Source organism: Lemur catta, chromosome 3, assembly GCF_020740605.2.
Source record: "Lemur catta isolate mLemCat1 chromosome 3, mLemCat1.pri, whole genome shotgun sequence".
Classification (NCBI taxonomy): Eukaryota; Metazoa; Chordata; class Mammalia; order Primates; family Lemuridae; genus Lemur; species Lemur catta.
This window is the reverse complement of record NC_059130.1, coordinates 17,983,578-18,008,934: the sequence shown is the minus strand read 5'-3', so window position 1 is coordinate 18,008,934 and position 25,357 is coordinate 17,983,578. Positions and strand designations below refer to the sequence as shown.

The 25,357-nt window shown below is 50.2% G+C and overlaps 1 protein-coding gene across 2 annotated transcripts in view; it reads left to right on the top strand.

Moving 5' to 3' along the window:
• The first annotated feature begins 15,935 nt into the window (after positions 1-15,935).
• The window catches only part of SYT6 (synaptotagmin 6), a 61,325-nt gene continuing 51,903 nt past the window's right edge, over positions 15,936-25,357 (top strand). For both annotated transcript variants that reach the window (XM_045546871.1, XM_045546872.1), the window contains exon 1: positions 15,936-16,098. In XM_045546871.1, the coding sequence (XP_045402827.1) occupies positions 15,936-16,098 (163 nt within the window). The remainder of the gene's footprint in view (positions 16,099-25,357) is intronic.

Below are 25,357 nucleotides of genomic sequence, written 5' to 3'. Positions count from 1 at the left end.
CCCAGCCCTGACCTCTTTCCTTAACTCCAAACTTGAATATTCAACTGCTTCCTCATATCTCTGTATAGAAGTCTAGCAGACATTTCACTCTTGACATGTGCAGAATGAATGCATGATTTCCATGCCACCCTCAGCCCCACCAAAACCTCTCTTGCCCAGGAATCTCTAGCTCAATAAATGGTACCACAATTCATCCAGTGTCTCAGATCAAAACCCTGCAAGTCATAGCTGACTCCTCCCTTTCATATCTAATCCACCTGCAAATTCTTTTCAGTTATACCTTTAAAATAGGTCCCAAATCCAACTACGTCTCACCCCCTCCACCACCGTGTCCCAGTCCAAGCCACCATCATCTCTGTCTTGGAAATTGCAGCAGTCTCCCAGCTGGTCTCTCCACTTCCGCCCGTCCCCTATACCATGCTCTCTACTCATCAAAAGGATCCTTTAAGATGCAAATCAGATCAGGCACACTCTTGCCCAAAGCTCTCCCAGAACTTTCCATCACTTTTAGGATGAAATCCTAAGTCCTCACTGAGGTCTGCAGGCTCTACATCAGCTCTGTCCCGTAGAGCTTTCTGCAGGGATGGAAAGGTCCTGTATCTGTGCTGTCCAATATGGTAGCCACTGGCCACAGGTGCTATCGAGCATTTGAAATGAGACTACAGCAAGTGAGAAACTGCTTTTTCAATTTTATTCTATTCTAATTAATTTACGTCTAATAGCCACACGTGGCTGGTGACTGCCACGCTGGGCAGCACAGCCCACACAGCCTCCTGTCCCTTCTCCCTTCTGTCACTTGCTCAAGCCACGTTGGCCTTCCTGATGCTCCTTGAACATTTTAAGCATGTTCTCATCTCATGGCTTCGCACTTGTTCTTCTTCTCTTTGTCTGGAATTTACTTCCTCTAGATAGTCAAATGTCTCACTCCCTCACTTTATTCTGGTCAAAGGTCATCTTTTCATAAACATTTTTCTGAATACTCTACCAATAAAGGCATCACCTGTGTCTCTTCTTTCCCTTGCTTAATGTATGTTGGCAGTTATTGCTAGCTGACATAATATTACACACTTATTTGTTTGTTCACCCTCCACCTCCCCCATTAGTTTGTAAACTTCATGAGGGCGAGAAGTCTGCTTTTGCTCACTACTTGTGCTTTGTTGGTGATTTAGTCATTAGCTGAGGGAATTAATTCATGAGACAGGCTCTTGCCAAGAGTGGGCACCTTTGCAAAGTGTTACGGGGATACAAAAGCAATCCAGGGCGGGGATAGTTGTCCAGAAGTTCACAAGAGATGACTTGACATTGGCAACAAGAATTCATGTCATGTGACAGAGCCTGTGTGAGGGCGAGGGGCTCAGTGCCAGGTGTGTGCGTGTGGGGTTGGGGTGGTCTTTGAGCATGGTATGATTGAGCAGGTCTGCAAAGGTTGACGTGGAGAACAGGAAGTGATGAGAGAGAAGACTTTCTGAAGAACAGTGTGTGAGGGACGTGATTGGCTGAGGAGATTCAAGCAGGGGCCCAGGCCAGGAGAACACCTTGAGCAAGGACGTGGAGGCCCCGGGCTGAAAAGGAAGCCTTCCTCTCTGTCCACACATGAGCACCCCCAAATTGATGCATGGCTTCCCCTGACCCAGCCTGTCTGAGACAGACGTCTCAGACTTCTCCCTCTCCAGAGTCCACTGTAATGACGCTCTGACCTGTTCATAATGACATTTGACAAACTATGCAGTATTTGTTTAAAGCTTCATTCTGCTGCTTGCATCCTCTACGCATCCAAATCACATTTAATTTAAAATCACTCATGAGGAGGAGCAGGGAGCCCCTTGGGGCCTTGGATCTAAGCTGTTTTCTCCAATTCAGCTTCACCTGTAACACAGCAGATATTTGATCTCTCTTTGATTTCTGGGCTGTTTCTGCTGCAGAATCTGCACATGTGGCTCATCGGCCCCCTCCAAAACCTCAACACCTCCAGAATCAGTGTAAAATGACACCTTTTCTGAAGCCTTCCTTGACTCTCCGCAGACTCAGGGGCTTCCTCCTCTGGCTCCTGCAGCAATCTGTACACAGTTGACAAGGGGCTTAAGAGACTGTCTTTGGACTCTCCTGGTACCAGACAGCCAGCTCCTGGAACATCTGGCCTGTCTGTCCCTTGTCTGTTCTCCCAACTCTCAGCTCAGAACAGGTGCCCAAAAAGCATTCAGTAAATCCTAGAATGGAACAGCCAGCCACGATTTCTGAGACAAGGGCAACGTAAAGGCTCTGGCAGAACCCCAAGCCCAGTTTTGTAGTAATTATGAGATTCCTATCCCAAAGGACAGCCATTATAATACACCGAAGGGATGCCTCTGTACCCGAGGCTCCAAGGCACATCCCCAAGAAGCCCAAGCTTAAAACAGAATTTTGTGGGGCCCAAGTCCTGTCTTGGAAAAATCTCATGTCCCAATTTCCACCCCTATACTAGTGACTGCCCACACCTGGCTGTTGTCCAGGTCATTCCCCTGGGTCATCAACCTTGGATGGGAAAAGTCAGAAGCTCCTATTAAAAATCAGCCAGTCTGGATCCTAATCAAAATACGCCAATTATAAAAAGACATTTTCAGACAACTGGGTAATCTGAGTATGGAAAGGGTAATATTAGAGAATTGTTGTTTTATTAGTTTTGTTAGGGGTGATAAGTACTTGTACACAGGTAAGGTCAGATATATTTAGAGTTATATATACATTTAAAGTTTTTATCAAAAACCCATACAGAAGAATTGACAAGTGAAATAATATAATATCTGGAATTTGCTTTAAGGTAATTTAGGAAAATAAAGGGGCTGAAGCAAGAGATGAAACAAGATTGGGAGAACGCTGAGAATTTTTGAGTCTAGGTAACAGGATGTGAGATTTCACTTTATTATCCTCTCTACTTTTGTACATGTTGGAAAATTTTTATCTAAAAATAAGTAAACGCCTTGGTCTCTCCCCTCTCGAGCTATAAGCTAACAGTATCCTCTCAGGCCCCAAAGGGTCACCCCTTGTGAAGTGTCCTGTGCTCTTTTTGTCTAAATGCGTTTGTTTCTGTGCATCAGTTCAATGAGAACTCACAGATCTATTAGTGTGACAGCTTTATTAAAAACCCTCAGATTCAACTTTTAAAAAATGAGCTAGTGATTATGACAACAAGCTTAAAAGAAGAATAAGGTGGTTCTGCAAAGGTCAGAGAGATTCGGAGAGCCCAAAGGGGGCCTGCCCCTGCACTAGGGCATGACCTTCATCACAGTGGGAGAATTTTCCTGCCGCAGAAACAGCCTCATGGGCCAGGTGGGATGAAAGCAGAAGCCCCAGGCCCTGGGCTTTGCTGGCTGTGAGCAGAATTTGCCTGCCGGGGCCTCGTGCCAGAGTCCAGACCACCCAGCAGTGGGGGTAATTAAGCCAGGAAAGGTCACCAATTCATAATTTATGTCTAAAGGCTCAATTTAACCATCAGCCCCTCCTCCCCTACTAGTCCCCACCCCAACCTCGAAGGGAAAGCGGCCATCTGCCAGGCCAACAAAGACACCTGTTTATCTTACGTAGAGGCAGCCCACTCTCTGGCGCTGAGGCCATTTCTGTTGTGTAGCATTACTGTTCTCAGGCGGTTAAGGTGTTCAGCTGGTGACCTGTAACAGGGGACTTTACCAATGTCATACTCTTGGATTTGAGGTCACTCAGTAAGCACTTACCAAGTCAAAATAGTAATCACAGAGCTACCATTTATTGAGCACTTATTGTATGCTAGGCCCTTCTCAGGTACTATTACATTTAATTCTCCTGTAAAAATTTTTTTGAGACATGGTCTCACTGTGTCATGTGAGCGAGAAGGCAGTGGCCCAATCATGCTCACAGCAACCTCAAACTCTTGGGCTCAAGTGATCCTCCTGTCTCCACCTCCTGAGTAGCTGGGACTACAGGTGTGTGCCACCATGCCCAGTTAATTTTTTTTTATTTTTTTTTGACTCAGGGTCTCACTATGTTGCCCAGGCTGGTCTTGAACTCCTGGCCTCAAGTCATCCTCCCTCCTGGCCTCCCAAAGTGCTAGGATTATAGGCCACCATGCCCAGCCTCTTGACAATTTTAATAGGTGATCATATTATCTGCACTTTACAGTTAAGGAAATGTAAGTTTGAGAGGGTTGTGTGTGTAATCTCATTTTTATATACATATATATATGTATATGTAACAAGTACACAGCCAGGATTTAGGTCCTCCTCTGACTAACTCCGAGGCCCATGCTCCTAACTTCCTTTGTGTCTTGCCAATTCGAATTGTCATGGGCTAAAAGTGAGGCTCATCTAACCCTCTGGATGAGTTTACTGAGCTCTTTTAAGTTTTTATCAGAGAGGTCAGTGTGGCTTGGCCCACTCCTGTGAAGACTGGTCATGGCTAGAAGGACAGGAAGCTCTCTGCCCGGCCCCTCATGCTTCACTCTTGCTCAAACCACTCAGCCACACAACGCACCCCCAACATCCTTGCACAGGTAAACGCTGAACATCTGCAAGTGCCTGTGGCAATTGCCCTAGGACTTGATCTGCTCTATGTTGGACCCCCCCATGTACCTGCCTCTGACACTCTCGGTCTGCAGCTGGGACGTGTGCTCCTGCCTCTGGTCTGGGTGGCCCTGAGCTTCTGTGTCTCTGGTATTGCACAAGCGACCACCAAGCTACTGCTGCAGAGCTGGTGGTAAGTGAGCCTCATTCCTGCTGCTCAGCTGGTGCCTCTGAGAACCCAGCTCCAGCCCCACCCCACTGGGCCAGGACCCTGGTGAGGCGCCCGTGATGTGGCCATCTGCTCTTTCTGACTCGAGTTTGGCGACTCTTAGATATCCAAAAATTATTTATATGATCTGTAATTCCTTCCTTAGTCATCACTGAGGTTCTTTTTCAATTTGCCGGCCTGTTATTGCATGGCAAGGAGAACCAAGGAAGAGGATTTTTGTCTTCGCTTGGAGGGGAGCGGTAGGAGGCAGGGCAGCTGCCCCGAAAGCGGAACAGGCAGGTGGCGACAGGAATCAGCTCAAGCTCCTTGGGGAAACAAAATGGTGGGAAGAGTGAGGCCACTGGTTCAAGAAAGGGGATTTCTGGGGCATGGAGCCCACCAGATGGCACCTTCCCTGAGGGTCTCCGGAGGTCAGAGACAGGAGGCCGAGGCGGCCCAGGAGGGTGACCCCTGGCCCAGCTACTCTACAGGAAGATTCCAAAGCTCTACTTGGTAGATCTTCAAAGCTGTTGTTCTCACCGCATGGCCTGTGTTTTAGGAATTCCAGGTTGAGGAGGAGGACGTGTCCCTCTCCTACTTTGCAGTCAGCAAACCTTCGCTTTTGAGATACTTGGTGGTTTTCCCTTCTCTCCCTAGCAAGCAGGAATTGATCTAACTAAAAATAACTCCCCCACCCCCCGACTTTGAGATTCCTGCCTCACCTCACTCACCCAGTTAAAACTGACTGAGCACCTACTGGGTAACTGTCACTATAGCGAGGGCTGGTAACACCAAAGTCAACAAAACAGCAACAGAACTTGCCCTTGCGCTGCCGTGGTCTAGTCCATGTCTTGTCTAGGAGACGGATAATTAAATTAGTGATTACCATAAAGCCTGGGGACAGTTAAAAGAGCAGAAACAGAGGGCTCTAGTGGAGTCCAGGCAAGATTGGGAAGATGGGACCTTCCTGCCAAAGAAGATGCTCAAAGTGAGGAAAGGCGCCATGTTTTGTCCCTGGGCCTAGCTTTGTGGGGAACGGGAGGGTGGTCAGAACCGAAGGAGGCTCATGGGAGGTGCTTTTAGGGTTTGAGGGCAACAGAGGGAAGCACTGCCCAAGTTCTCACAAACCCGAAGGCAGCATGAAGCCACCACGAGCCTTCCAGCACATCTCCCTCACCAGCTCAGCTGACAGTTAGAATGCCTTTCAGAGAAATCAACGGACTTCACTGTGTTGTGCTGTTTGGCTCTAACAGTTTAATCCAATGAATAATGAAAAGTCCTGGCCATCCTCCCTACCACCCCCCACCCTAGGTTAGCACAGCTGTGAGGAGAGTGATTGGTTTTTGGCAATTTTCATACAAAGAATCATTAAGAATTGGATATGAGACAAACCAGGCCATCCAATCCCCCTCCTGCTGGGGCTGGACACCCCCACACTCTGCGCTCTCCCTGGCTTTGGCTGCCACCCCCACGCCTGCGGCCCCTTCAAGTGGCCTCTGCAGCCAGGCCCCACTTCAGCAGCCTCCTGGCCCTCAGTCCTCCTCCTTGAGCCCCAGGCTCAGCCATTTCCCCTCGGCCCTTGTTTTCCTCCTTCCCCCGTCTGCCTCTTCTGCCCGCCCCATTCCCCTGGGTGGTGGGGCTGGGGTCAGCCAGCACGGACATCTGCTCGCCAGGTCAGTGAGCAGCTCCACGGCCCACCGTGAAGAAGCCGATGCAGGATGGAGGCCTCGGTGAGCTCTGGGCCTCCCCTGTGTGATGTTCTCAGCAGTTTTTAAACTCCCCATCTTACAAAGGCTGCTGAGGTTTCCTACAAGCTCAATAGCCACCCGGGGGTAGCAAGTCAGAGAATCTGTCAGGTGTTTTTAGGGGCACGGCTGAAAAATCCCCCTGAGGGGCTGTGCCTTTATGGGGTCTCTGCAGGTGTGTCTACATGTCTGTGTGTGTGTGTGTGTGTGTGCGCGCGCGCGTGTGTGTATGTAGGGAAAATATTTACTCAGAATGAAACAAAATATGTTTCCATCAAGCTTGGCTGCTGATCCTACCAGCAGCCTAAACAAACACAGCATCACCCACCCACAGCCCGGTTACCTGGCCTTGGCACTGGGCTGTCCCCCCACGGCTGGAGCAAATCCCCCTCCTCCCAGGGGCTTAGACAAGGTGTCCAGGGCGGCAGATCACTGCCACATACCCTGCAGGGCAAGTTGCCCCCACAGGCTACTGGCTGCCTCGGTCTCTAACTGTACAAGGCCAGCCTCTCCCTCCTCTGCATCCACACCCCTTTGTTCTCTGCCCCTCTCCTAGCTACGATCTGGGAGGCTTGAGAGTCAAAATCCAATCTCTGACAGCTGCACCCTGAGCCCTCTGTTCTCCTACCACCAGCTCTGCCGTTGGGAGGGAGGGACCTGAGAAGAATGTGTGTGAAGAGAGAGAAAAGAGCAGAGAGAGGTAGAAAGGGAGGGAGGGAAGGAGTCGGAAGGGAACTCTGAATTCCTCATTAGCAGCACTAATTGCACAGTAATGACTGTGTGTTATTATCAGAAATTTATCCTGGAAAACAGTCAGCTGCCCCAGCAGACACACACTTGCTTCACAGCGATGGCTTGACACGGGAGAAAAATGAGCACTGTCTTCTCAAAAAGAAACTTTTCACGACCTGAACTCTGGTATGTGCGCAGAGGATTTTTGAGCTGGTGCCTCCCAGCTTCCTGTGGCTTCATCGTAATCTCCTTGAGGGCAGGGATTGGGTCTCCCCCTGCCTTGTCATCTGAGTGGCATGGCCAGAACAAGGCTGGCTCTGGATAAAAAGCCAGCTGAGTCAGACTGAGCGTTAGAGCAGGGAATGCGGGCTGCAGGTCCTCTCTCCTCGTCCTGCACTCCGCTCCAGTCGAGAAAATATGCTCACTCCTCCTCCACGTGAAGTGCTTATTTTTGCCTGAAACCCCTGTGTCGCAGGCTGTCACTGCGGTCTAGAATGAATGTGTTTCCCCATTCCTTCCAGTTCGAGTTCTCTTGACAAAACAAAATACGAAAATCCTCAAAGCTCTACTCTTCCGAGAAGTCGTCCCTGATTTGGCCTGTTTAACTCTCCTGCAAGATTCCTCCAGCACTCACACGCTGCCTTTCACCGTATTACGCTCACACAGTCCTCTCTCTTCAAAGCGGTCCGCACTCACTGAGTGGGGTTTAGGCACTGAGCCACTGAGGGTATGAAGAGGAAAGAGAGACAGACCTCAGCTCAAGGAGCTCATAGTCTATCAACAGTCACCAGTATGGTTTGCTAAACTCTGTGACAAAAGAAAGCACTGACTGCAATGGGCTGACAAGAAAGGGGACATCTGAGTCAGCTCTGGGAGTCAGGGAAGGGGCTGAGTCTGAGTGCTTCATGCATATCAGCTCATTTGAACCTCCCAGTAAACAAATGATAGAGGTACTACATTGCTCTACGCACTTGCTAGTAAAAGAAGAAAAAGAAAGAGAGAGACAGAGAGAGATATTACTATTATCATCTTCATTTGATGGACAAGAAAATGGAGGCACAGAGAGGTTTAGTAACTTGCCTGAGGTCACATAGCTACTATGTCATTCATTCAATTGGATGGCAGATCCAAAATTTAAACCAGGCAGCCTGGCTCCAAAGCCTGCACTCTTACCTTGTATGCATTACTGCATCTGATAGGAACTCGCGGGGTGATGAGGAAAAGGGGAAAGGTGTTCAGTCAGGGCAGAGGGACAAACAGCTACCAAGTTGCACAATCTAGAGTGGGTACAGATAGGCAAGAGGATCTATAGGAACAACCTGAGCAAAAACATGGAAAGTGGGGTGGAGATGGGACAGGAATTTTCACTCTGTGGCCATAGCACACCCAGGAGTCTCCGGAGGGAAGGCTACATAGGTGGACAGAGGCCAGGTCTGTAAGGGCTTTGTACACCATGCTGGAGAGTGTCACCTTCATCCTGAAGGCCCCAAGAAGTCTATGAAGGATTTGAAGAGAGAGGGTGACATAATCATATTACCCTACATGGCAACTGCCACAATCAGAAGAGGGGTGTTAGGAGCCTGAGCTAGGGCAGTGACCATGGATATAGGGATGGGGGGCAGAGGTTCAAAACATTCTAGAGATAGAAACAAGGAGTCAGTCATGGACTGAATGCAGGTGGACCAAGGAAGAGGGACGGATCAAGGAGAGATCTGAGATTTCTAGTTTAAGCAACTAGTTTGGTTTAGTTATGTCCTTCTTTAAGGAGGTGGAGCAGGTTTGCAAAGGAAAATATGATTTCTGTCTTGTACATGTTGGATTCAGGTCTGGGGTCAAGTTGTTCAGAAAACAAATTTTAAAATGCACATGGAAAAGCAAAGAGAGAGTGATGAGTCAGAGATACAGAATTGGAAATCCTCAGCATGTGGCTCTGGAGTGAAGCTGCATGGGTTCAAATTCTGGCTCTATCACTTGGTACCTGCAAACTGCAGACGGCAATAGGGTTATTGTGGGGATTAAATGATATAATCCATATTAAGCAAGCACCATGGAGCCTGGAACAGAGTAAGTGCTCAGTAAATGTTTAGTACGACTACTACTAATATTGGTATTATTTAGTATTTGAAGCCCTAAGACAGGGTGAGATCACTCAGAGAGAATGTGCAGAGACACAAGAAAGAGAGGCTGAGAGCTGAACCCCGTGTTGGAGGATGCAGAGAGTGAAAGAGGAAGGGAGAGAAATCCGGAGAGTATCATGTTAGAAGAGAATTTCACAGTCCATGTAGACATGGGCAACTATGCAGCAAAGAGGTTAAAGAACTCATTTAAAATCAATTTCACTTGTGGCCTCTCTCCTCAACTGATGGCGTGCACTCCCTCAAGACAGATCACATGTGCTTAGGACTCTGCACACTGTGTGATTGAAGGCCAGTGTGTACAGAATGACACAGGACTGTGTCCCACGTGTCTGGTACAGACTGAGTCTTAGACCTCAGTAAATGCAGAATAAGTGAATGAGTGAATGAATGATGTGAAAAGATAGGCTCAAGTTCTGGCTCTACCGCTTGCTAGCTGTGAACCCAAGCCAGTTATTTCTAGCCTCGCTGGGACCTCACCAGTGAAATGAGAATAAGTAACATCCACCCCCCAGGGTTGTTGTATGAAATGAGATGACACACATGAGAGTGTTGTATAAACTGGACTGTGCTTTACAAATGTACAGGAGTATTAATAAAAGTTGGGGAGCTGACTCACTGAAACCATTTACTGTGCCTCTAACAAACAGCAGAAATGTAGATAAGCCTTGGGGGCTGGGACAGAAAAGGATTTTTATTGTAGCAAATGGATAGAAACTAGAATTTGGTGAACAGGTTTGATCTCTCCAGGGGATCCACCCCTCGGTTCCACAGGGGACGTCAGGCTCCTGACCCAAAGCATGCTCTGTTGATTCTTCCTGCCTGAATTCTGTTGAAATCAAGGATTAAGACTTCCTAGTTTTGATAGGGCCTTTTCAGATTTGTCACTTTAATTAGTTTTGGCATTTTATCTGGTTTCTTTTCATTAGTGGAACAGCCAGAGTCCTGAGATTGCAAACTCTCTCCTGGCTCCTTGGGGAGAATTCCAGTCTTTGGGGTCCTGGTCTTACAAGAATCTTGGCTTGGCTCTTTCCTGGAAGCAGAGCTCTGACCACAGGACACAATCCAGATGCAACAGAGACTCCCCAAGCTGCCCTCCGAAGAGTGGTGCACACGGACGGGCACACTTGCAGCTCTGACTCGGGCAGAGCAAAGGCAATACATGTAACCAAAGTGTCTGTACCCCTGTAATATTCTGAAATTAAAAAATTAATTTTTAAAAAAATAGTGAAACAACAAAGCACATCCTGAGCCACGCAGCTGTCTGGCCTAGCCCTGTGTTTTATCAATGAGACTGTCTTTCCTCTAGACCAGCAACTGGGTCCGAGAGGCAATTGGAATGGCTAAGGTCAGAAAGCCAAACACTCTGCAAAGAGGCGCAGGAATAAATCCTTCACTGCTTTATAATTTACTTCCAAATATTTTTTATTTATTATAAAGCCAATTTTAAAACATTGCAAACTTTTTTAAGAAAAGAAGAAAAATTATTCATAGCCCCACCATCTTCCCCCAGCATGGTGAAGAAGGAAGGTGCACTGATCTGGTGTCAGAAGGCCTGAATTCCACTTCTTTGCCACCTCCTAGCTTGTGTGACCAGGGACCAGTCACTTAATTTCCTCATCTGCCAGATAGACTGTTAGCATCCATGCATTCTGCCTCTCAGTGTTGTCATAAGGGTTAAATTCCTTCTTGGCAATTTTCAGGGACTTGCCCCATGGGAGAGTATGAGTTAACCGCTGGACAGAGTGCCTGCTAAATATCCGTCTATGGTCTGAGAAAAGGAAGAAAGGGGATAGGAACTGTCATTTGTTTAACACCTCCCATGGATCAGTCACCGTATATTCAGCATTTAACCCAACTCATGTAATCCTTGCTTTGCATGCTGTAAAGCAGGCCTTATATGTCCCATTTCCCAAGAGCTAACGTGCAGCACCTAAAGCAATACATCCTGTAAATGACAGACCCAAGATTTGAACACAGTTCTGACTCCAAAACCTGTGTTCTTTCTTCTACACGAGGTCAGCGAGAACAGGAGTACTTGGCTTCCTTCCTACCCCTTTCCCTCCAACATCATTTTCACTCCTCAATAGTGCAGAGAAAGCCCTGGACCCACCATGGTTAGGTCTGGCTCTAAGACTGTTTCAGAGGTGATGTTGCCTTCTGACCCAGACTCCAGCCTGATTTTGCCCACAAAGCTAGGCTGGAAGCAGCAAACCTTTTCCAGTCTTCCCAAGTCTGATCTGGAACATTGCGTGCTTGAGCAGAGAGCACAGAACTCTGAGAACTCTGAAATGGGGGAGGAATGGGAGAGAGACAAATATACCCTTTGTTCAGGGTGTTTGAACTGCCAGGCATCTTTCCTGGAATAAAAGCAAGACTAGACTCTTTGAAAAATCATCTGGGCATTGTGTTGGGGCTCTGAAGTGTCTTCTGCATCTTCTCAGACAAGGAGAAATCCCTGAAAATTCTGATGATGGCTTGGAATGGCATGGTTTGCAGAAGTCATTTGGCTTTGGCTAGAGTTGCTATGTTGGTATGAAGGGTGGGGGGTAGAGGGTGAAATCTGCTGGAAATACTGATAAAGCTGTTCTGGCTGAAACTCCACAGGGAATCCATAGCAAAGTTTGTTCCAAATCATGAAAGAAAGTTACTCTCAGTCTCCAAATATAGGACATCAACTTAATTCTCCACCAACCGTAGACCAGGTTCAACTGATGTCTCTTTCTTCCAGTAAATTTAACACCTTTGCAGAAAGTGGCCACGTGCCTCAGTAAGCAGAGAGGGGGGGTGGAAAGAGAAGATCAGGGGCTCTCAAGGTTGGTTCAGAGCCCCCTTGGCTTCTGTCCACTTGGTAAAGCAGTGGATCCACTTGTGTCTATTTCTCTGTGTCTCTCCCTTCATGTCAGACAACCCAGCTGTGATCGTCAGACTGCTCCCTTTACATTTCTGCTGGGGGCTTGGCAGGGAGGAGGGAGTGGGGAAAGGGCTCCCTATTTAGAAATTGCATTGAGATGGAAAGACAATATGACACATCGGCTTATGTCAAAGGAACTCATTCTTCCCGCCTACAGCATTAGCAATTTCCTACCAAGGTTCAATTTTTAAAAAAATTATTGTTTGATTTTAATTCATTTTATTTCTAGCATAACTCAAGAGGACATTGCTGTTCAGAGCAGGGTGGGAGCCTGCCCAAGGGCAGAGACTTGGGGTGGGGGCAGGGGACAGGCACTTTGGTTCTTTCTGAGGAAAGGAGGGCATAGGAGTGGGAGGCCTCTGGTTTCTGTCTCAAACCTCCTCTGATTCTGCCTCCCACCCACCCCCAGCCCCTTTCCCTGCTTCCGAGCAGTCTGGCTCGGGGTGGGGGTGTGGGGGAGTGACGCGGGGTGCGCAGACTCAGGATGCTCCAGCCATGGCTGTAGATGAGATGAGAGCAATGGGGGAGGGGAAGCCCAAAGTGAGTTGGACATCTGTAAAACCACCCCCTTCATCACAGCCAGGAAGGGCTGCTATTTAGTTGCCTCCCTCCTCCTCACCTCCAGGCTCCTCCTTTCCTTTCATGTAAAATCCTAGAATGTTGTTGCTGGAAGGAGTCTCAGTGAGCTCCTAATCCAACAGGAGCACTAGATAGGGACTGGTTTGGTGCACAGTTCTAGAACCCAGGCTCCTGGGGCCCCGCCCCATGCCCTTGTCTGCCACCGTGACATGCTGCCTGTTCTCCTCCTTCGCTCCTCCCCACCCCTCAACCTAAACTCAGAATGGTCTTTCTCTGAGAGACAGGGTTGAGGGGCAACAATTCCCCTTCTTTCTGTCTCCTCCTCTCCCTGGGTTTGAGTGGAACTGTGGCTCCTTCCTCCCAGGTCTGGGTGGGACCCTGGGAGACTGGATTTGGTCTCTTCATATGGGAAGAAGCATAGGTGTGTTTAGGGGTAGGCTTGTGAAGGAAAGGGGTTTTGGAGAGTAAAAGTTTCCATCTTTGGAGGATTTTTTTTTCTACTTTGTGGCTAGTTATGTGACCACAATGGCATCAGCCATTGAACTAGGGGCAGGGGGGCACACAGAGGACAACTGGGGTGAGGTTTTATCTTAGTGTTAATAAATACTTTTTGAATATCTTTTTCTGAATGTGTGTCCCTTTATATGTGCATCTGTCTCTGTTCTCTGGATCCCCTGTAACTCTGTTTATGTATCTCTGTCTCATCCTATGCCTCTGTCTCTGTATCTATCTTTGTCTCTTGTCTCTATCTCTGTCTCTGTTTCTTTCTCTCCGTCTCTCTCACACATCCTCACTCCCGTACTCCAAATTCAACAGTTCCTGGCTGACTGGGGAGCCCTGGCCACTTCCTGCACCCCGTGAGGGAAGAACTTCCCTCGCACTGTTAGGTTGAGAAATGCCAGGTCCGGAGTTGCTGCCGGGGCTCAGAGACGCTGCAGAACCGCCTGCTGACTGTGGAGGCTGAACCTGGGAACAATGAGAAATTATCTGTTAATTCTCAGCTTCTGCCACCTCTTTGCTCAGAACAGGCTCCTTTGCCTTCAGTTTAGATGCAAATTCCCCCACTCGATGTAAGCAAAATATTGATTTCCCTGCATCACAGGCTGGGCCCTTGGAACAGTCTTGTGTTTTTTCACTCTCTGCAAAGGCAAAACAAGGCGCTTTGTTCTGCGAATTTCCCCAGGAACTTGAGAAGGGGAGGGAGAAATCGCCGCGGAGTGACAGAGTTGCCATAAACACGGGCAGAGAGCAGTCCTCCATTTGTATTTTACATAAACACAAACCCGCGGCTTTGGAAACTGCTAATGAGCATCTAGTCGGGGGCCTCCAAGCTCCTGTCTCTCCCGGGTGCTGAGGTCTGCATCGGTAGTGGAGGAGGTGATGGGGCCTCTGGGCTCCTCAGGTGGGTTTTCAGAAGCACCAGGAGGGCGAATGGGGACGCCGGAGCCTCACCTGTTCTTGGAACAGCAACCGAACACCTACCGCAGGAAGGCAGCCTGGATTGTATAGTGTTGCTGGGATCATGCCTGCTCGGTCCCTCCCGCCTGAGTTCCTAGCTTGCTCCAATTGCAGGCGCCATGGGTCAGGGTGGAAGCTGCGAACCTGCCTCAATTGTCCCCTCCCCCCACCTCCCACCTTGGGCCCACTGGATTGTAGCACCAACGGGGCCTTCAGCACCGTGGACAGAGCCAAGGCTTGTGTCTGGGGCGGAAAACCCGCCCGGCTAGCAGGCCTCGGCTTGGCCCTTGGTGCCCAGGGCGCTGGCTGCCCGGAGATCTCCGGTCCAGGGGCCGGCTGGTGCGGCTGGAGCAGATGGCACGCAGTAGAGACCGCCTGGAGCTGGGGCTCCGAATCTCCCCCCTCCGGAAAGTGAGTCACTGCCCGAGCCACTTCTAATTAACGTGTTAATTAGGAGGAAAGACCCTCCTCCCCCACCAACCACCCGGGCAGACACCAGTCCCGCGGGTTCCGGAGGCTCCAGCTAAAATCTCCTTCCCAGGGCCAGGAAAGCCAAGGGAGCCGAGTCTGCAGCTCGAGTGAGCCCCCCCAGAAGGGGCCCCACCACCGACAGGTGAAAGACAGAAGATTCCTGGGTCCCTGCAGGGCCCAGGTTCCCTGGCCTTCCAGAGGATAGCCCATAGTTTCCAGGCCCGAGTGAGGCATCTCGACACCCCTCATCCAATCTGCTCCTGGGCCTCCACACTTTCTGAGGGGAGCCCTACTTTAAGTCTAGCCTCAATCCTCCGGTTTAGTTTTCTGCCTTTCTGGCCCTTTCTGTGCTTAATAGAAAGATACATTATGTCTGCTGGTACCGCACCGAAGCGGGGAGGTGGGTCGGCGGCAACTGAGAGCCCTCTTGAAATGTCCCCCCATTCCTATTCGCCAGAAACTTTCCCCTCCCGTTGCCATGGAGAGAGACGGCCGCTGCCTCCCGTCGCCATAGCAACGTGCGGGACCGCGGACCGCAGGATTGCAGGGCTCAGAAAGTCTTCTTGCAGTTCGCATCGCCCCGCTGTCTTGGGGTCTTCTACCTCCGAAGGTGGGACTTAGGGCAAGTGTGACTAACTTCTCCCATCTGGGATCTCGGCGAAGGTCCTCCCACCCCCAGCCTAGGCATCCCTCTTTCTGCTGCGGGGTTATCTATTTCGCTGCCACTCGTGTGGCATGTGGCAGTTTACCCAATGTTTTCACAAACGCTACCTTTATATCCCCAGGGAACCCGTGAAGCTCTCGAAATCATTATACCTCTTTTACCGAGAGGAAAACTGAGGCTCAGAGAGGCCCAAGGTCACACACACCAGGCAGTGCACGCAGAGCAGGAACCCGGCCTTGCACCCTGCAAGATCCGGGACAGCCGGGCTCTGCCGCCTCGAACCCGCCCGGACCCAGGCTGGTCCCTGAGTCTAAGGGGGCGGCCGTGAGGCGCCAGACTTGCCAGCTGCCGCGGGATGCCACGTGAGGGGCGGGGACCCTGCGGGGAAGTGATTAAAAGCAGAGCGGAGCCGCAGGGGGCCGCTGCGGGGAGGGTCTTCTCGGGGCCGCCTTGCCCCGCCCCAGCCCCGCCGCGGTGCGGGTTCGAGCGGCTGCTCCGCAGGCCGGGGTGTCTGGGGCATGAGCGGGGTGTGGGGGGACGGGGGGCCTCGGTGCCAGGCGGCGCTCGCGGTCCTTGCCTCGCTGTGCCGGGGCCGGCCGCCCCCTCTCGGGCTGGACGTGGAGACTTGTCGGAGCTTCGAGCAGCAGCCCCCAGAGCGGAGTCCGAGCGCGGCCGAAGCAGGTAACGGGAGACCCAGGGCCCCGTCCCTTCCTGGATTCTTGTCCTAGCGGGGCCCCCTACCCAAAGCACCGGTCCCGGGAGCCCCGGAACCTACAGAGAGAACTCCGGATCGGGATTCTGGATGGGGTGCCAGCCTCAGCCAGCCTCCTGGCCCACCGCCCACAGAGCAAGGAGGGATCCGAAGGGGACAGGGGATGGAAAGAACCCCCCGTCCCCTCCCGTGTGACTGCTGCGGGGGGCCCCAGCGGAAAGCCTGGCTCCCCGGCGCGGCACCCTCCGAGCATCAGTTTCCCTCGCGTCTCTGGCTCGCCCTGCGGGCGATCTGCCAGAAGAGGGGTCCGTGGATAAAGCGGGAGACGAGGGACATCGGCCAAGGAAGAAAGCCGGTCCCCTAGGGAGTGTCTAGGTCCCAGGGTCCATCAGTCGGTCTGTCTGTCCGCTGGTCTGTTCTCTCGGTGAAAGCGGGCCGAGCTCCCCGGGTCTCTCTGGAAGAAACTTGGGTCTGCAGCTGGCACGAGGTCTTTGTGTCCGGGTGTCTCTCGGGCTGCGAGTGGCTTTCTGCGCCTCCGCTGGGGGGCGGGGAACAGGGGGCGGGGTGGGGGAGGGTGTCGCTGCGTCCTCCCCCCACCCACCTCCCGCGCCCCTATAACTCGCCTCGGTCTCTCTCGGACCCGGACTCGCGCCCGGCGCGCTACTGAGCCGGTGCCTCCCGCCGACTTTGCCGAGAGGGCGCCTCGCCCTGGCCGCGCGGACTCTGCGTCGGACGCAGCCCCGGCGGCCGCCGGGCCGAGGCGGGAGCCCGAGCCGAGTCGAGCTCGCCAGAGTGGGTGAGTCCCGAGCCCGCGCCCGGCGCAGCTGCGGCGCCTCCCGAGAGTCGCGACAGCGGGAATGGCGTGTCGCGCCCTGGCGGCGGGAGCTGCGGGAGGGTCGGCAGCGTGGTGGCCAGCCACCGGGTATTTACCTGCCGCACCAGCGCCTTGCGGCCACGCTTGCCGCCTGCAGTGGGGCTTCTTTGTCCCAACGTCTGGTGGGTCCTAGGGGGGCGGGAGTACCGGGTCGCGTCCTCTCCTTGGGGCAGCAGCTGGGGGAGTTCGAGGCCTGGAGAAAATGCGGAATGGGGGTGGGGAGATCCTGCAGGGACCAAGGCGCCGGGGTTCCTTGAGGCTCAGCAGACTCCACCCGTCCTTGTCCCCCCAACCCCAGTAGTGCTGGGCCCAGGGATACGCGGGAGTTGCCCCGTGTTTCCGCACCGCTGGCGCGGGAAAGGGAGGCGGGGGCGCGAGAGGCGGAAATTTGGTCCCCACACGCTTCTCCAGGGACAAGAAGCCAGGGACAGGAGCAGGGATTCCGGGAGCAGGTACAGGTGGGGCAAGCTCCCCAGCGGCCGCAGGTTCCAGGGCCTTGTTTTCACTTGAGGTTAAGGGTCACAATCGAGGTAGATTATGGGTGAGCTCCCCCAGAGCTGTTTGGGGGAGGGGGTGGTGGGCCAAGGGCGGCTGTGTGTAGGAGAGGGCTGTATCCAGCCTCAGGGTCAGTGAAGCCCCCACCTCAGCCCTGTAAGGGTCGTAGGGGGCGCTGCTCTCTCCCTGGCTCTGGAAATGTTTAATCAATGGGTTGACTACTGCAGCAAAAGAGACTAAGGTTAGACATAAAGAAGAACTTTTAGAGGGTGGTACAGTGATGGAGATTGGGGAGGCTGATTCTCCCTCTTGGAGATTCTCAGAACAGATCAGGCCCAGCAAGCATTATTAGACTCCAGTTCTCTGGTGCCATGCCTCCCGCACCATCAGACACAGAATTTGCCCCAAGTCAGGGAGTCTTTTCCTGCCTCTCCCTACTCCCCAGCTCCTTTCTATCTTTTCCACCAATGATCCATCTCCGGTGGGGCCTTTAAGCAGGTCCTGACCCCTCAGAGCCAGATGGTGAGAACACACCTGTCGAGTTCCACCTGGGATGGAAGCTGCCCCTCCTGTCTGTGCAGGGCAGAAATGCTGGGGGTCGGGGTGAGGGTTGCGGGGCAGTGGGGGTGCATGTGTGTAGCACATCCTGATAGGAGGAGGCACTGGAGTTCTCGCTCCAGAGGGATGCACTGTAGTCTGGAATGGCAGGTGCCTAGATGGCCAGGTTGAGAGTGAGAGAGGCCTGAGGGGTGAGAGTCAGCAGGCTCAGATGAATCAGGATGCCTTCCCTGCAGGCTGCCTCTGAAGATGAGTCTGAGTTGTCAGCCCTGGAAAACTTTAACTTTGGCTGCTGAGTCACAAGCCCCGGGAAGCCCAGGGGCCACACTGAGAGGCTAACAGGGATAGGGGAGGCAGAAGGAGGGAGGCCCTTGACCGTAGAAAAAGAAAGAGTGGTTTTGAGATCTTGAGGATTTAGGTGACCACGGGGTCTGGGGAGACGCTGTGGAGCTCAGGACAAGGCTCCTAGGTGTCCCACCTTCCAGCCTGCTCCCTGCGTCCCAGAGCTACTACCTGGGTCCAGATTCTCCGGCCACAGTTACGCTGATGCTTTTCATTTGCAGTTTCATGAAAAATGCAAGTGGCTGCTAGAGCATTCCCAGCTCCCTTTACTATGTTATGTTTTCTCTCCCTTCCTCCTGTTATAGATTTCTAGTAACACCCTGAGATTCCGCAATTGAGATTCAGACTGCACTGTCATTTATGGAGAGTCTCTCGTATGCCAGGGTCTGTGATAGGAATTGCATGGGAATCTCAGTTAATCAGACCCTGACTTGGAAACACCTGTGCACAAACTGTCCCAACTACAAGCAAGTTCCCCTTTGCCTTTAAAAACTCTAAAGGCACAGGGTCTGCTTTCCTCCTTAATACACCCCAAGTGTACACTAACAGGCAGTTCTCCTTGTGTCATTTGCCTTGTGGAGCTGAATGAACTTTTTCCGTAGGCCAAATTCCAGAGGATTAGGTATGATTAACATGGGTTCTGGACTCAAGGTAGTAAGCAGAGGTCCAGAAGTGTTCCAGAAAATGCAGGCCTGACAAAAAGATCCTGAGCCGCTCTCTCCCTCCCAGGCTGCAGTCAGGAGTGGTTATTCTCCAGCTCACCTGTGGCCATGAGATATATGTGGTGTTTGTTCACTCCGCTACTGACCCTGCAGATGTTCTGTGATTCAGCCACCTGGCTTTGAAGTGGCCTTTTGCAACACAGAATTTTTTTTCCTGCCTGTGATGACAAATGAAATGCACAACATTTCATTAAAACACAAAGTCTTGTTTCTATAACTGAATAATCAGCCACTCCCTTATTCCTCACTGGAAGGAAGGAATTCTGCAGATGTTGCCTTTTTTGAGGAAAGGTGCCATGCATGATCCTTTGGAACCCATGGAGAGGACTCTAGTGTGTTTTGAGATTTGGAATTCTAGAAGCAGGGTCTAGTACCTAGGAGTTGTAGAGCCCTTAGATTTATAGTTCTAGAAGTTCTCTAGATTTATGGTTCTAAAAGTTCTCTCTGACTGTGGGAACTTCGAGTGGGGATGGCAGTTTCAGTATGCGCCATCTCTGCAAGCTCTGTACTAAAGGTGTATTCTCTTCTAATTGTTCTAACTTTACTTTGTCTTCCCTGTCCACAGAGTTGGGGGTACAACATGTGGCAGCAAATAATTAGGACTGGCACTGAGGCATCTGGATCAAGCTGGGTTTCTTTAGGGTCTGTGTAGGGTTGTCTACAGTGTGGGAAAGCATGGTAAGAACGAGTCCTGACTCAGCCAGGTAGCACCCTGCTAGCCTTGCTTAGGAAAAGAAGCCTCTAAGGACTGGGCCACACTTAGGAACTGAAAACAGAGGGGCCTTTGAAAGTAGAAGCAAACAAGGGAGAAGTACAATGATGACACTACCTCGTCCCTCCCTTCTCTCTTTTAGGGTGCTGAACTCTTTTTCTTGCCCCCCGAGGACCCACCCAGACCTCTCCTCTCACTAATTGCACATATAAACAGGGAGGGGAGCAGAGAGGGAAGAGAATTTCTGGCTTTCCCTCTGCCCCTCCCCCATCACTCCAGCCTTGATCCCACATGCAGAGGGGCCACACGCCCTGACCCATCAGGCAGAAAGGTACAGTTGCCATCTGCCAAAATACTAATATTAATAATTGCTAAATTAGTGCCAACGCTCTGTTAGCTGTAACACTCCACATTAGTCTCCGATTTATCTCTGAATCCCCTAATAATGGTGGAAGCGGGCACCCAATCATAAAGCTTGGCGCGGCCCTAATTAGCCCAGCATTGTCTCTCCTCATCACAGCTTTTTCAGGAGCATTAATTCCTACTCTGTTTGGACTCTGCTAATTATCCCCATTGGTAGCTCAGCCTGGATCTCTGAAAGAAGGAAAGGAAGCAAAGGCCCTCTGCTCCCCATCCCCCAACCCTGAATTTTAATTACACCGGGTTCTCCTAATAAACTTACAAGCCCCAGCAGGGCTTATTATTAATGGACCTCATCTGTGAGCCTCGGTACACAATAGCCCTGTTCTCCCGACACACATTCACACGCTCAGGTATTCCTCAAGCACATCTCTGCATGGGACTGTTCCAGAGGCCACTGGTTGTTTGCCTGGTGGCTGGTGGGCAGCTCACAATGTCTAATTTCTAGGGAAGGACAGAGATGCGGGCAGGGGGGTCTTGAGGAGGCTGCTCATAATCCCAGTCAGGCCAAAGAGTGCAAGAGGCCCCCCATCCTCTCCTGAGGACAACTAAGAAATGCCTCCCCAGCTTCTCTGTCCAGCGTGGGGCTCTACAGCTCAGCCTTCGGTCTCCTTAATGCCTGGTTCAAGAGCCCAGCATTTGGCATCACAAAGTCCTATGTTCAAATCTCAGCTCTTCCGCTTAATGCACTGTGCCCTGGAACAACTTACTCAGTTAACATCTCTACATTAGTTTATTTATCTTTGAGAGGTGAATCCCAATGTCTTAGATAGCCTGTAAAGGTTAAATTAGATCATGTAAAAGACATAGTGCTTACCATGGAGAAATAAATAGCAAGTGATATTATTAGTATTAATATTAATGGTTCTGCCCAGAATCTCATCCCTTCCCAGACTAAACGCTGCCTTCCAGGCTCTTGAGCCTCTGCGTCACTTGCTCTCCAGTCTCTGGGCTGTGTTTTGTCTATGTCTCCCTCTGTGTCTGTGTCCTCAGCCGAGGCAGCTCCTGCTGTCCACAGCCTGAGCCCTGGACGTTTCTGAGGGTCCACCAGCAACCCCCGGCCCTGGAGCCAGCCTTCTCTGGCTTTGGGGTGTGCAGGGAAAATAGTCTTTTCTTTTTGCTTCATCTCCCTAGTTTATCTTTCCAATTACAATCTGTTAGCGAGAATGCCTGTTACTGTTACAAAATGGATTTTCCTGACGTGGGAGCCCATTAGAAAAATGGGAACAATAGCAAGCGATGAGAACTGCTGATGAATCCTAACACCATGGGTGGAGACGAGGGGAGGGGGCACCAGGGCTGTCTGCGGAGAAAGAAGTGTCAGTGGTAAGATAAGAAAGCCCTGGGCTGCTAATTAATAACCCAGCACTTCTGGAAGAGAAGGGAGAGCATGGGTCATTACCTTGGCCATTTAAGTCTCATTTAAGGGGACAAGCAGGTCCTGCCCTGATGGCCTTCAGGGGCTCTTAACCTCCCAGGAGAGGAGAGGGGACCGAGTTCCCACAGATGCTTTGCCCTCTCATCGGCTGTCTCCCTTCCCTGCCTTGGAGACCTAGCTTTGTTTTGTACACAGTAAACTGTTATCTTCCTCCAAAAACCAAAACATGAAGAATACTAGCAGCTTACATTTGGGGGGCATTCACCATGTACCAAGGACTGTGCTCAAAGTCTTAGCTTATTCAATATTCACAATGATTTTCTGCGAGGTAGAGTAACCAGAATCCTCACCAAACAAAAGAGGAAACCAAGATTTGGAGGAGTTAGGTAACTTGTTCAAGGTCACACGGTTAGAAAGCAGGGTAGATGGTACGTGCTCTGTGGTCATTCTGGTACTGGTGCCAGCCCGAGTTGCCCACGCTGTGTCTGAGCACCTGGTAAAGTCCACTTTCCCAGCCAGTCCTAGAAGCTGTGTTCCCCGGCACAAAGCCATGTCACTGCGTATGTTTCCAAAACCTGGTTCCACAGTTCTCTTCTCTGCCAGAGGCTGTTGGATAGTATTGGGGCTGCCATGTTTACCAGACCAGGTGCCCATGGACTACTGGAGCTCCTCCGATACCTGCATGAAGATGTTTAACAACAAATATTGAGTAATGGACGTCTTTTTTCCAATTTCCAAGAAAACTTTGCAGGAGCATGGGATATTCTCAATTGATTTTTCTTCCATGATCCTCTTCTTACTATTGGAATTCATTACTATTCACCACCTGATAGTAACAACAAAACAACTGGGAAAGTAGCAAGCAAATAAATATTAATAGAAAAACTTGGAGATGTTTGATCTTTAATATAGTGTGTATTATATCTAGAGATAAAGAGGGTTATATGATTTATGTATGAAGTAGTTATTATTTCTGCTAGTAATATTGTTTCTTGGTTTATGATGGTAAGGTTAAATCTATCTCTACTTATTAGTGTTCATGGCTTGCAGGTATTCTGCCCATTAAACACATTTCGAAGCTAAGGGATATTCAAAACTAGACTGGGCATAGCTAATAAAAATAGCTAATATTTATTATATTTCTTACTACATTCTAGGCCCTATTCTCAGCACTTTTGATACACTTTTGATCTCCTTTAAACCTCACAATGACCTTATGAGGTAGTACCATTATTACTCCCATTTTATAGAGGAGGGAACTGAGGCTGAGAAATGTTACATAGTTTGCCAAAGTCACACAGTTTAAAACCAGTGGAGCTGGACATTGCATGAGCCCAGTCTGACTCCAGAGCAAGGTTTCTTTCTCTCTAGGCTGAAGGGGAAATAAAGAAGGAAGAAGAGAGGGAAGAAGAATGCAGATACTGAGGGTTGTGCTAAGCACTTTCTCCCTTACTAGAGGCTTCCCCCTGTCGTGTCCTGAAGCTAACGCATGGTGTGCGTAGGAAGAACACTGGATCAGTGCTCAGAAAGGTGGCAGAGTTGCGCATCAAAGTTCTACCTGCCTCACAGGGTCAAGGTTCAAACAAGATGTGAGTGGGAAAGGGGTTGTGAAGGCTGTGCCCTTATGATTTCCTAGGAGGTAACATGTCCCAGTGAGCTGGCCTCAGCCAGCCCAGAGTAATCACGTGTCTTAGGTCACCTGGGCCTTTGCACACCCCTTCGGCTACTGCAGGAGCCTATATCCCTTCCTAACCTCAATGTACCTTTAGCCAGGGGATCAGGACTACCTGAATTCAAGGCCACATACAGTGATTTTAAAGAGGATAAGGGCTGGGCATGGTGGCTCATGACTATAATCCTAGCACTCTAGGAGGCCGAGGCAGGAGGATAGCTTGAGCTAAGGAGTTTGAGACCAGCCTGAGCAAGAGTGAGCCCCTATCTCCACTAAAAAAAAAAAAAAAAAAAATAGAAAAAATGAGCTAGGTGTGGTGGTGCATGCCTGTAGTCACAGCTGCTTGGGAGGCTGAGGCATGAGGATTGCTTGAGCCCAGGAGTTTGAGGTTGCTGTGAGCTAGGCTGATACCATGACACTTGCCCGGGCAACAGAGCGAGACTCTGTCTCAAAAAAAAATAAAAATAAAAATAAAAAATAAATAAATAAATAAATAAAGGGGCTAAATCCTCTACATTCACCTCTTCCCACCAGCCCGATTCTGTTCTTGCCAGCCTTGTTCACCACCTTGCATCCCCTATGAGGATGAATCCACTCAGTATTCGGGACTTAATTCCCCTTTCATTGCCTGCCAATGAGATGTCAAAAGCCCAGGCTTTCCTAGTCCTGGAAGGAGATTCTACAGGCATGGGAAGGGTCTCCTGGTTTTCTGTAACCAGTCTTGAGTGCTGGGCGCCGATTCCCAACAATTCTTACCCTCTGCCTTCCCTGATCGAAGCTCCAAGGGAACAACAGCTGGAGGTCACGTGGAGAAGCAATCTAAATAGCAACCACGCTGAGGAAAAACTGATTCTCCTGGCCCACCCTTTCCCCCACCTCTCTATTCATTTACGAATTCAGTTTTTTTGTGAGGCTGAACATTTAAATGCACTCTGTGCTCTCTGGATTCCCCCTACACCCCCTTCTCATTAAAATTCTAATTATTACCAGAACAAGTAAGATGTATGATCAAAGGAAAGCAAAGCTCTAGAAATACCTTTTGTTTTAGGTGACTCATGTTGCAGAGAATGCATCCAGAGCAGATGTAGCAGAGAATAGATGTGAAGGGTCTAGAGATGGCCAGATAGGTAGAATAAGGACACATATATCTGTGGTGGCTTTCCTGGTGAGCCCACTGGGATAAGGGCCTGAAGAATAGTCTCCAAATTATTCAGCAAAAAAAAAAATTGACTTAGTACCTCCAGTATATATTTATTTCTTCCCAAGTTATATACATGTTCTGCAAAGGTGACATTGCAGAGCCAGACTGGCTGGGCTGTAGCCCAGTTCCACCCCTTACTAGTTGTGTGACCTGTGCGATTTATTTAATCCTCTGTGTCTCAGTTTCCACACCTGAAAAATGAGGGTAATAATCATATCTGTTTCATTGGAGAGGATTAAATGAGTGAATATGTAAAAAATACTTAGAACTTTGGACATAGTAATGTTGAATAAATGAACTAAATCAAATAATAAAATGCCATTATTATTTTCTACCTATAAAGTTTTGATTGCTTTTATTTTAAGATAATAAATAAGTATTAAAATGACCCGATTTTTTTCCTCCTGTGCCCCCTCGGGTGCATGTCACCGCATTGGAGACCTTTAGTCTAGAAGTTAACTTAGAATCAGTTTTCTTGGTCCCTGGCAGTGTCTAGGTGAAGGACTAACTACAGCTCCTTTGGCCAGGAAAAGGCTCCAATGTCTCCGTGCAGGGAGCTGGGTGGAGGGGAGGGTTGGGGGGTTATAGGTGGCTCAGGACTTGAGGATTCTCTACTGTTCTTCCCTGTGCATGGAGGAGGCGTCCGATCCAGGCAAATAACTGCAGCAAGGGACTCAGAAGGCGGTGCTGGTTCCCCAGAGAGAGTGGCTGATGCTTTCACCTCATTCTCAGATCCCTCTGGATGTGGGACAGCTTTTCCTGGAGTTTGTGTGCTGTGATAGTACCCTGGATCCCCCCAGAAGGGACCTGGGCATCTATGCACCCCAAGCCTAGCTCAGAACCTGGCACATGGC